The sequence below is a fragment of the Paramormyrops kingsleyae genome, chromosome 20, assembly GCF_048594095.1.
Source record: "Paramormyrops kingsleyae isolate MSU_618 chromosome 20, PKINGS_0.4, whole genome shotgun sequence".
Taxonomy (NCBI): Eukaryota; Metazoa; Chordata; class Actinopteri; order Osteoglossiformes; family Mormyridae; genus Paramormyrops; species Paramormyrops kingsleyae.
Window position 1 is genome coordinate 968,592 of NC_132816.1, and position 13,242 is coordinate 981,833.

The 13,242-nt window shown below is 43.7% G+C and overlaps 1 protein-coding gene across 3 annotated transcripts in view; it reads right to left on the reverse strand.

The window, feature by feature from the left end:
• LOC111836853 (atlastin-2-like) overlaps positions 1 to 9,924 on the reverse strand; it is a 32,667-nt gene extending 22,743 nt beyond the window's left edge. Inside the window, exon 1 of one of the 3 annotated variants that reach the window (XM_023798473.2) lies at positions 9,679 to 9,924. In XM_023798473.2, the coding sequence (XP_023654241.1) occupies positions 9,679 to 9,751 (73 nt within the window). In that variant the 5' untranslated portion in view covers positions 9,752 to 9,924. The remainder of the gene's footprint in view (positions 1 to 9,678) is intronic. The other 2 variants (XM_023798475.2, XM_023798474.2) reach the window with 2 other exon arrangements.
• Positions 9,925 to 13,242: the final 3,318 nt, after the last annotated feature.

Here is a 13,242-nt window from a genome sequence, read left to right on the forward strand (position 1 = left end):
TGATTTTGACGAGAGAGATTGCTGCTTCCTCTAAACCTCCCGCAATCGCGCAGCTCATTTCGCTCTGCCCTGCCTACTGAGAAACTGACTTATTTGCATACTAACAGTGATTGGATGTTTAGCTGGGGGGAGGGTGAGTGGGGGATCTCTGCCGAGTGCCGTGTGAGCCCGTGCACAAACAGAACGCGGAGGGAAAGAGCGAACAAGAAGTGAAACTTATCATCTCGTTTGTGCCTTTTTCAATGGATTTTTCAGCTACTGTAGTAAATCTTGTCCATATTCAGTTTGTGGGTAATTATTATTTTCTTCCTCAACTTCTAAAAGTTTGATTTAAGGGGGCAGGACGTTTGCTTACGGGGGCGTTGCCCCCTCTTGCCCCAGTGTAGAGCCGGCCCGACATACATATTGCTTAACAAAAGGCATATGTGCACCAACTTACAGCAGAGATTTACCAGTATGCAATAAAAACCACCGTTGTTTCTAGATACAAACCTTTAATTATATTCTTTGAAATATAATTAAATATATTCTTCTATATTGAAAACACAAAGATCGCTCACAAAATCACAAAAACCTGCGGTGTGTACTGTAGTTCGTTTTTACAAAAAGCTAACCAGTGTCAAAATTAAATTCACGAGTCATTTCGCTCTGACACAGCTCTGAAAAGTATCATACACGCGGTTACTATGGTTTCTTTACAAAGTCTAAAATGCTTTGTTGCTTTTGCCTTTAACAGTCTGCTTGAAAACAAATGCTTCAATATTATTTATGCTGTCTAAAAAAGTTTTACCTGGATCGCGTTTCACAGCTGCGTTGTTCAGCAAATTACCATGCGAATGCGATTTGAATACGCGCTGTTTAGCACTTGTGATACATTTTTAAAAGCCGGCGAATCGTCACGGGGATGGAGATAACCGATGTTAAGTGGCGATTTTGGCCCTCTTTTGTGCTCAAGATATTAGGGTTCGGCGACATAAATGTCATATATTCAATATTCAAATGTATATCGGAAATGTGTTTAAAAATCGTATCACCGTTATTGAAAAAAATTCTATTGCGATATATATTGATATCGAATTATTGTCCAGCCCTAGGTGTGATAGTCAACAAGTAAGTGTCGTCTATCTGCTTACAGAAACACTGACCAGCTGCTACTGCTGGTTATACCAGTGTTTCCCAATCCAGTCCTTGGGGACCCACAGACAGTGCACGTTTTTGCTGGAGGTGCTGGGAGGGAGCAGGAACATGGACCATGTGGGGGTCCCGAGGCCCAGACTGGCCATACAGAGTAATGGTTGGGTTAACAGGGCACCACAGTAGGCTGCTGAGCAAACTGAACCACAGTGTCTGGCAGAGAATTTCTCAGTTTAAGGTTCTGTTCTCAGGTTTCCTTTGAAAATATTCAGCAGTAGCAGGAAATGATGGAATTTAACGTCAATAAAAAGGCATGCAGGAATGACAGTAAAGTTCCTCCAATAACTGAGCAGGAGTCCCGCACATACTGAATAATTAAGATCCATATCAAGGATGAGCAACGAAGCAAGAGATAAGATGGTGATCGGGTGTCGATTAGCCATTCTGAAATGTCCTGAGATTATACGAGGGATTAATGCAAATCTAACACAAGCTGTTTAAATACTGACCTTTTAAACGCTGGTGTCTCTCAATTATAGACATGTCAGATACACTTTAACAAGCCAGTAATAACAGGCTAATCACCCTCAGCCAATGGCACAGGGAATACCAATAATTACACAGTACATCAGCTTAGTTTCTTTTGTACAAGTTTGATGTGGGTCTTGTCAATACATACTATTCATGCAAATCAATGAAAAACACCAATCTGGCTAGCAATTAGCATTCTACATTTACATATTTAGCAGACACTTTTGTCCAAAGCGATGTACAAAAGAAGCAACAAGCACATCGCAAACATTCATGCTGTCAGGGAGCCGACTGAGTTTAAATGCGACCAGGCTAAGCTTCCAAAGAATGCCCAGGTACAAGTGTAAGCGGTACTGAAGCAGGAGCTACACAACAAATACACAATAACTGTTAAAGTATGAATCTAAAAATAAATAACTGATGCTTCATTGATCCCCGTGGGGAAAATTTATTTACGTCTATCCTAATTTGCTCACTGTAGGTGAGACCAAGCTGGCAGCCACCCATCGCAGCACACAGGGAACCTTGCTGAAGGACCTGCAGAAGGGTTTGAACCGGCAACCTTCTGATCACAGCAAGGGCGTAGATTTGCTCTGGACATTGGTGGGGACCTATGACTCCACCATCCCCCCCCATCCCCTGCCCCACCCACCACCCCAACTCCGTCCACGGAATGCATGTTTTTTTTTAATATGCTGCAAAATGCAAAATCCCTTTACATTAATACTAGCAATGCTTCGATTGAGATTAATCCACTCGATATGCAATTAATTAAGTTAAATTAATTAATTAAATTAATGTCAAAACCCCACTAGCATTAACGTTAACTGTTGTCGTTACTTTGATGGACTTTGATGGATTCACTAGCGAACTTGAAGTGACTTACACTTTTCTTTGAAAAAAAGCTCCTTATGTCCAGCTTCTTTTTTTTTGCTGCCGCCATCCTCACATGTGTCACCCAACACACCTTCTTGCACGGGGAAAAAAATCCACTGCATTTGGCGCTGCTTGTATCTGAACGCAGCCACAGCCTCTCACATGATAGCAGGGAAATGCACAGCCAATCAAAATGTTCATATGTGTTTTGGGGGCGGGAGGACTCAAGGAGAGAACGTGATTTATCCCTTTCTGCGTGTCTAGGTTAATGTTGACAGCACGATTTTTTTTTTTTTTTTTTTTTTTTTTTAAGTGGATTAAATTATTGGTGGGGACATTTCAATGGTCGGAGGATATTGGTGGGGACACATCCCCTCCGTCCACCCTAAATCTACGCCCCTGGATCACAGACACAGGTTTAGCCACAGGCTGCCTGTGTAAGACTGTGCAAGAGTCAGGAAATTAAGATCCATATCAAGGATGAGCAACGAAGCAAGAGCACCGAAGAACAATCAGGTGGAACCTGATGCGAGTGCCGATAGGGAGCCAGTGAACGTCGCAGAACTCACTCATTTCAGGGCAAGCAAGGGACTTACCGGAAAGTGGTGCATGTGTGCACTTCCAGTGGATATGGTGATACTCCACTGCATTTTAATAGACCAGTGGTTAATGCTCACTTTAAAGCACCAATTAGATTTCACATTCCCCCAGTGTCATTAGCTTCCATTAAAGGAGAAATGAAGCATTGCTCCTTTAACAAAACCGGCAGCGCTTCTGTTTAAATTTCAGGCCAAATGTCACATCTATAAAGAACGAGGGGAACCCAGATCTCAGTTATGGGATCTATGTCTGCCGATAAATGTGCATTTTTAACTGCGGAACAAAGCAGCAAATCCATGCAGGGCTCTTAAAGGACAATTTGACAGAATTCATTAGGGACAAGATCCAAATCTTTGTTCGGACTTGAAGTTTGAAAACTTGAGAGATATGGGCACTTCGGGAAATGTCCCCTATCTTCAGGCCAATGGCCTAACACTGCCAGGTGGTGAATGGTGTGAGAGTGACAGGCAAGGCAAGGAATTGAAACACACAAGGTGGCAGATATTCTAACTGGGAATACCTCCCATAAGAAAAGTGCATCAACAGCAGGGTAACTACCCACCCCCCAACCAGCAATGAGTGTCATCAGATTACAGCAAGACGAAGGCCCCGCACTCGCTGCAAGATGTTCGGGCCACGGCGCAAAAATAAACTTCTCCGTTTCACTTGGCATCGCTACAAGGGTCACAGATGCATGCAGACCCAAGGATGCAGATCCTGACCAAAGCAAAATTGCAAAGGCTCGTCTGAATTAAAAAAGGAACATTTATCAAACTGGGGGAACTAAGAGACATTAGGAAGAAGTATTGAATGCACTAACTGCTGACTTCAGATAATAGAGACGTTAACACCAGTGGTGCACTGATGCGGAAATTTTGGCGAATACCAATAACTAGCTAACCTCGGAACTGGAAAAATCTGTAGCGAAACTGATGTCAGTTCCTTTGCTTCCAAAGATAATTGTGAATGTGTGTTGCAAGTACATCACATAATCCAGGAAGTGAGATGCCAACGATGTAATGCCGATTTGGGAGACAGAAATGAGGTTTTAAGGGGTGAATGAGCCGAGGAAACATCTCACTCTCTACTACAGAAACAGCTGATCATCCAATGCAATCTCCAGTTTTTTGAGTAGTTATGTCTTTAGCTCTGGAGCAAAACTTTGAATATTAACTCAAGTTTAAATATCTGCCAACAATATAGATCAAGACTGACATGTCAGACCAGTGCCAATGCCTTGACTTAGCAAATCGGCAATACTATTGTGTTAATCTATATTCAGTTCAATTTATTTTTATATAGCGCCTTTCACAACAGTTGTCCCAAAGCGCTTTACAGGGTTGTGTTGTGATACATGTAACAGAAGTAGAGGGAGATACAGAACAGGGAAACTGAATAAAGAAAGCCAGAAGACAGCACGCACGCACGCACACTCCTGAGACCCCACCCATTCATTTTTGTCCATTGTAGTGGACATTTTGTTTTTGCATCTTTTCACTGATGTAAGGAACCATATTTATTCCTGTTGTACACTAAAGAGGACATGCTGTGAAATTAGAAATAAAAATAAATTTGAAAAAATCTAAATTGTAAGATGTCTTATTTCCTCTAAAGACAACCTATATACACACACACACAAAAGTACCTGCGTGTGTGTGACATATTTCCAGTTAACGCCTCAGCAACGCAAAGATTGCTTAGATGCCAATCAACTCCTATATAAAAGTCTTCTGCTGTGTGTGTATCCTCTTTCCTGAAGCTATAAAGAATGGATTCATCACTACAGTCAAAGCACCTAGGCTAAGGAGTCAGTAAATTATATGGGGAATGGAATGAACGTGTCGTTAGAGCCACACACTTTGCCAGGAGGAAGCCCAGGGGGCGCAGAGGCCATCCAAGACTATTGTGTAAGCAGAGCTGCTAGGCCCAATAAGACATGTAAATGACAATGTCCTTAAACCATCTCTGCATCATGCTGCCGTCAAATGAGCCACCCCACAACATTCTTATCCTCGGATGGGTCTGAGGCGCGACTCTCGTAATTCCTCAACAGCTTTAAAATGCCTTTTAAAATCCTTCACTAGAGCTGTCCCCAAATGACGGAATTCAAAGACCCGATCCACAACTCCACAAACCTTCTTTATTTTAGATTTTTCCAATTTCAGCCCCATCGAGGGAAAAATCGAGGCACTTAAACAGGCCCTGTTTGTCTTAGTCACCCACATACATTATGGCGGCTTTATTTAGTTTCAAGAGGCAGTTAATGGTAACACATGTGAAGTTGTCCTTGAGTAAACAAACTTCACATCACAAGCTAAACCTGCAGCAGCACAGATAACTGTTGAACATGTAAAACTAAAGATTCACACAGTCAGATAGCCAAGAGTAAAACAAAGAAAGCTCTTTGATTCAACTGCAGTCCTAATGCATACTCTTTAATAATTTGGCCAGTTTTGCATGTTATTCATCTGCTGTTGCAGTACAATGTAATGTAAATGAATCACACACGTTGCACTGGATTACCACATTAATCTCTTTATCTACTACTTGGCTGACACTGACATTCAGATTGGGGGGGGGGGGGTTCCTACCTTAAGGTGATGTTCATTAAAAGGTACATGTCTCCAATGACAGAGCTGTACCACAACGGCAGTTAATCACAGGCAACTACAGCACTTACATTAGTTCAAAAGGTACCATAAAGCCCACCAGTATGTGAACACTAAGAGGGCCACAAGTAACAAACTTCATGAGTACAACTTTAATGACTTACAACAAGCCCTGTCACAGCTTTATTGGTCCTGCTAGCGGCTAATAAAGTGTTTCAACCAAAAGCCTAGCTACTGAATATATTGATTACACACCCTGAGGCAAGTCTTAAAGATTATAGGCTTACTTAAGTACTGGCAAGAGTATGATACTATTCCCCCTGGGGGGGAGGGGCCCTACGATTTTTGGGGGCATCCAGAAACTGCCCCTCTGATGTCCCAGGCTATTAATATTTTCTCCAATCAATTTTTCCCCAAGTCGGTATATGGCCAAAGTGTTGATGCAGCAAAACCAAATCACAAGTTAATGTTTAGAGAAAACCGTTACAGGTCCAAAAACACGAGTGGGACTGCCTTTTCAGCAAAAACTGGAGTATGGCTTGTCCCTGGGTCTGCTGCTGGTCTAGTACAGAAACCACTCTTTCCTACTCAATCAAGATCTGTAGCCATATCTTAAAAGTTTAAGCTGAAGGCTTGTGGGCAGAAATGAGTTTAGACTTGTAGCATCGCCAGGAAATCTGCACAACCCACAAAGTTCACTAGCTGGACATCTTAGCCAGACCAGGCAATGCTCAGAGATAGACATCTCCATACTGCATAAGATGCAGCAAATACAGCACCAAAAAAAAAAAAAAAAAAAGTCACCAAGGACTGGTTCAGTCACAATGCTTGCTCTGTCCAAATGTTGCTATTCCAAACCACAAAACAAGCATGATCACCTCAGCTTTAAATTAGCAAACACATATAAATCAAGGACCCCTAGCTAAACAGAATGTTGTCCCCTCCTGTGTAATGCAATAAACATTAAGAGGCTCCACATAATTATAACTACTAAGCATGAGCGAAATCGGTGGAATATCAAGCAGAACCCCACAGTCTGGTTTGTTCTGCTCCCATACACCAGAATACCAGCAACAAATGCCAAGCCGGGGGGGGGGGGGTGGGACCAAAATTTAGTCCGTTTGCCAGAAACACGGTGATGAAGCATAAGGTGCCCAGGGGTGGGCGTGTCCATATAACCTCCAACGGCAGCCAGAGAAGACCTTTCTTAGGGGACTGACACAGCTTCCCCCTCACAGGGCAAATATAAACCCCCGACTCAAACCAAGTATATAACTGAAATTACTTTTCATAACCTCTCCCCCAAACAAACTTGCACAAATTCTTACATAACTCAGACATACTGAAAGCTTCTCATTACTGAAATAAATTCTGAAAATACTTCTAGATAGGATAGAACATTGGGTAAGCATATGAGGAACAGTCCTTGTGTGCTTTAAAATTTTGGTCAGGGTTAATTACTCAAAATTACAAATCTGAACCTACTGCCATGGCAAATGGAGTCCCTCAAGGATTGGGCCTCTTATTCAACCCTGGTATACCTCCACTTGGTCAAATTCTTCAGGCCAGCAAGGTTATGCTGTCCATAACCAGATGCATTTGCTCTGGTGCCAAACAACTATGGTCCAGCAGATTTGCCGTCTTTGCCTCAAGAATACACACAACTGAAAACAGAATTTCCTTCAATTAAAAACAAGACAGAAATAATACTATTGGGTAATAAGGAAGAAATACTACAGCTATGAATACCTGGGATCTAGGGCTTTGAGAACTAAAACCCAAAGCAAAAAAAAAAGCAGCAGCTCAAACACTCAATTCTGCTGATAGATTCTTACCAAAAAGACTGAAAACAGCACTGAAACAGCACTGAAACAGCACTGAAACAGCACTGAAACAGCACTGAAACAGCACTGAAACAGCACTGAAACAGCACTGAAACAGCACTCCAGTTCCAAAGTCCTTCCACTGGCTGCCAGTTAATCAGAGAATTGATTTAAAAATATCACTTACTGTTTTTGCAAGTCATTAAAGGGTTTAGGACCAAGATATTTGTCATATGCTTGAGGAATACAAGGCTGGTAGGTCTGATATCAGTCGTGACTAAAAAGCAAGTTGTGCCAAGAGCTGAAACGAAATATGGTGCAAAGATGAATTAGTTACTACGCAGATGACTGCGGGACCCAGCTTCCACTGAATATCTGAAAAGCCCCAACAATAACACATACAGATGAGCTTTAATAAATTTTAATAAAATATGCATTTTAAAAATTTGGACACTATACTTTTCTTCCTGTATTATTTTATATGCTGATACTTGAAGTTTATGTTTTACTTTCAGCTTGTGTCTTATTTCAGTGTTACACAAAGTGCTATAAAAAAGCTGCCTTGCCTATGTTACACCAAAGCAACCCATAGCATAACCTGAGCTGGACCAGCAGCGTACACCGTCCTCAGTAAAAAGCCTTCTGTTTCAGGTATGAGGACTTCCATGAACCATAAGCTAAGGTGCCTCCTTCAGATACAGCAAACACACAGGTGGGTGAACAACATTGACAACATAAGATTTTATATGTATTTTCTACAAGTATTTAACAGACAGGCCATTGAAGTTGCTTTGTAGACCCACCCCCCACAACAACCAGGAGGGAAGTGACAGTTTCCCCACATTATTTCAACAATTTTACACTTGACGGCCCATTCAGACATTGAGAAGTACCGAGTAATATACTTTAACTGAAGCATAGAAAGGTGGAGGGGGAAAGGCTGCCCCAGGACAGTCTATCAATAAGTAATACTGTCACTATGGACAGGAGTGCAAGGCCAGTAAGGACCGCTCCCCGCAAACGGCGCCACATTCAGCATGGTTCCTGTATATCTATGGCAGCTTACTTTAAAAAGCCCCAAGTTACGCACACACAAAGCCGTGACTTTCATGACATTATTTTAAGGATGACTGACTACACGTATGATTTACTTTTTACGGAGGATTTGATTGCTGCTGTCATTGAAGATTTATAAAAAATGTTTCTGGTTTGGCAGCTGTCAGCGCAGCACAAAGAAGCCCCTGTGCACAATAAACATGTAAACACGACCCAAAGAACAGTTCCAAAGCAAAAAAAACTTCCTGACAGAAACCAGTGCCTAAAATTTTTGCATCTCTTGACCATCTATGCCAGTGTAATCATTAAAACAGGTTTTCAATCCCTCCAAATAAGACACGCACCTGCATGTTTGATAGATGGTGCGCGCTAAAAATACACAAATTGCTCAACTTAACCCGACATCAATATTTAGTGTAACCAGATACATAAGCAGATACAGTTAATCAGACACAGCTATAGGGTTTGTAGAGCTACCGTTAATCGTTGTGGGTTAGGCGAGCAGAGGCAAGTGCTGCCCTGACCGGTGAGACCAGTTCAGTCACCAGTTAGCGATCACTGGCGGTCACGGTTTAACCAACTACGACTGGGTAGATCCCGGGAATTTGGGCGGGCCGGCCACGGAACCGCGAGTCCCGGACCAAGTCCCGATCACATGACCGATCCGAAACCGGCACGTTCGCCTAGGAAACGGAGATCGAGTGACCAGTCGGCGGCACCGGGCACAGACCGCCGGCGAGGCGGTGAAGCGGCTCAGACGCCAGCCCGTCCGACACCGCCGACATCAGGCAGGGCCGTCTGACGCAGCCCAGGGATCTGCAGGCAGCTTCGCACAAGCAAAGGCCGAGGGGACGGCTGCTTTGCCTGGAAGGTGTCCTGACGGGCCACAGAGGCAGGAACAGGTAGCGGGACAGGAAAATAAGAGAAACGGTCCGACACAGAGGGCCAGGTGGATCGGTACATGGCAGGGGGACGCGCCTCCATCGTCCGTTCGGCGCTTCTTCCCCAACATCGGCCCGCTCCCATAAATTGCCTCCGGAACAGCCTACCTTGAGCGAAGACAGGTCTCTTGCAGTTGTGTTCTGAATGAGTCCGATTCCTCAAGCCGCTCTTATCCGCCATCTTGTTCTGTTTAAAATAATCAAACTCGCCTGACGTCAGGAGAGTCTCGCGCACCCACGTGCCTTTATCAGCGCAGGTGGCGCCACGGAAGTCCGCGGGGTCCTAAAGGCGCTCCAGTTCACCTCCAATTCACGCCAGCGAAAAATATCGTGCCGAAGTGATCTGCCTACGAGTCAGGCACCTGTTTCGTCTGTTTATGATTTCGAAACGCTGTGATATGGGAGTCACAGTTATCTTTACAAAATTTATTTCGTATGTTATTTAACGTTTCCCACTCTTTATTCATAAAGGTAATCTCATCTTATATGCCTAATATATAGTTATTCATCCATCCATTACCTGTACCCTCTTGTCCTATGCAGGGTCGCAGGGCAGGGGTCCGGAGCCCGAAAGGTACGGACGCAAACCAATGACGAGTATAGACAATGGGTGGATGGACGGGCCGCCAGCCCTTAATATATGGATTATGTTCGGTATATTTATCTTTACAGCTGTAGCTAGAGAATTGCGCGTTATTCAGTATACCATAAGTCAAGCCATATTCTGCCATAAACATAAACGGTTATAAATATAAGACGTTGTATCAGTGGCGGGAGTGGTGGTCCCTCCGCCCCAAGGCCCATCACGGATGGGGGCCACTGTAAAATGTACCAGCGAGTGCCACAATTTACCGCGTCCCGCCCCCACGAATCGACAAATGTTACTGGGCTCCTCCCACCCTGCTGTGAGACCACTCCTCCGATCCTTTTTATTTGTCTCTGTGTAGAAAACCTCTGCTTTTCTCTGGACAACTTTATCTGATGTTATATTCATAAAAGCCATATGATTTACAGCCGTTGTATTAGTAAATGGAGGAAGACATACGGCTTTTAGGAATAGCGCTTCAGATAAAATTGTCCGGAGAATAGCAGAGGATTTCCACAATCAACAATACTGGATTATTCTCATGTGCATTTACTGTAATCTGGTTCCCCTACCTAGATACTGTTTCTTGTAAAACTGGTCTTCATTGTAGGGATTCTGTCATCATTTTCCTCCATTTAAAATGGAGCAGTTCTGTTGGAATGGAAACAGGCACGTAGTTACGTAGTAAGATTATGGAATTAAACACCCCCCTACCTATCTACCGAAAGAGACCCCCCACCATAATCGGCAAAAATCGACCGAGGGGGACTTATGTGTAGGGTAGCTGGACTCCCACCGAAATGTATTTAGGCCTATGTCTAACAAAGCCTGTTGTTCCCCCTCCCTTCCTTCCTGCATTCACCACAAAGCGTCCCAACAGAGTGCTTTCACGGCTCTAAAGAATCAGCTTCTCAGTAAACGTTTACTGAAGGCAAAGAGGTTACAGCGACCCCTGCCACACAAAACATTAAACCAGAGGTGGCTAGTTCAGGTCCAGAAAGTCAAAATTCAGACCAAGATTTTGTTTCAACCAACCAGCTGAGTATAAAGAGTCACAGTCACAAAATACTCAACTTGTTGGTTGAAATAAAATCTTGGTCTGGATTTTTACTTACTGAACCTGTATAAACGGTCCACTGCTGTATAAAACTGATCAAACAACGTAGTGAATGTATATTTAGTAAGGATGGGCATTTCATCCAGAATTACTTCCTTTAAATCAGAGCTAGATAAGATTTTAACAACTCTGAGCTATTAGTTAAGTTCTCCCCAAGCGAGCTCGATTGGCCGAATGGCCTCCTCTCGTTTGTATAGTTCTTATGTTCTTATGTTCTTACTATTCAAATATCTCTAGTCTTTATTAAAATAATGGATCAAAATATTTCTTTCCATACAAAAGGAGATATTACTCATGTATTCATTCATTCTCTGCCGCTTATCTGGAGCAGCATTCAAAGCAGGGATGCCCAGACCTCCCTCTCCTCAGCCACCTCCTCCAGCTCCTCCAGGGGAACACCAAGGCATTCCCTGGCCAGCCAAGAGATATAATTTCTCCATCGTGTCCTGGGTCTGCCCTGGGGTCTCCTCCCGGTTGGACATGACTAAAACACCTCCCCAGGGATACAATGTCCTCATAACTGCCAGCACTGAACCATTCTGCCTATCAATCTCTCACTGCATACTTCCCTCACCCATGAATAAGACCCCAAGATACTTATACTCCTCTGCTTGAGGCAGTAACTCATCCCCCACGAGGAGTGGGCAATCCACCCTTTTCCGGTCAAGAACCATGGCCTCAGATTTGGAGGTGCTGATCCTCATCCCGACCACCTCACACTCAGCTGCAAACTGCCCCAGTGCACACTGCAGGTCACAGGCTGATAACGCCAACAGGATCACATCATCTGCAAAAGGCAAAGATGCAACCAAGATCCTGAGATCACTAAACTGGACCCCCTCCATCCATTGACTGCGCCATGAAAGTCTGTCCATAAATGTTATGAACAGAATCGGTAACAAAGGGCAGCCTTGGCCCAACACCCACTGGGAAACCAAACTCTCCGTTTATACAGGCACCTGATGGCCCACAACAATGGACCCCGTACCCCATACTCCTGATGCACCCCACACGTGACCTCCCGAGGGACACGGTCGTATGCCTTTTCCAAGCCCACATAGATCACATGTATACTGGTTGGGCAAAATCCCATGAACCCTCCTGTATCCACGTGAGGGTGAAAAGCTGGTCCATTGTTCCGCAGCCAGAAATGAATCTGCATTGTTCCTCCTGGATCCGAGGTTCGACTAACAGACAGACCCTCCTCTCCAGTACCCTGGCATAGACCTGCCCAGGGAGGCTGAGGAGTGTGATCCCCCTGAAGATGGAACACACTCTCCGGTCCCCTTTCTTAAAGACTGTGACCACCACCCCAGTCTGCCAATCCAAAGGCACTGTCCTCAATGTCCATGCAAATTGAGCAGATAAACCACAACAAATTATATTTCTGCTGAATAATATTTTAAATATTTAATTTATTATTCTTTTTATACACATTAGAGGGTAATGTGTGGCTCTGTGCTCATATCTGAAAGGTTGCTGGTTTGAATCCCGTGGTCAGCAGAATAATCATATCACTGCTGGGTCTTTGCTGGCCTTTAAGCAAGGTGCTTAAGCCTAACTGCTGCAGGAGTGCTGTACACATGGCCAGGGACAGCCCTGGGTGTCCTGGCAATCTTGGTGAAACTCTGCTAGTTCTCCCCCCACCCCCCAAATAAAAAGCAGAGCAACAGAAAACAAATTTTATCAATATATTTATATTAAACACATTTCAGTAGCAAAGGGTATCTGGTTGCTAACTAGCTAGCTTGCATCTCACAAGTAAAGTAGTGAAATGTCAAACTAGTGTAAATAACTGTAATGTCACGGAATGCAAACAGAGGTATTTATTGTGATTGTATTCACTCGCTCTTTTATGCCCCCTAATTAAATGGCACCCTAATCATATGGCACCCTAGGACTGGCCATCATGAATTTGGGAATTTGGTGAGGGCCAGTCTTTCTTCCTCAACCCTGGCATTATATAGCC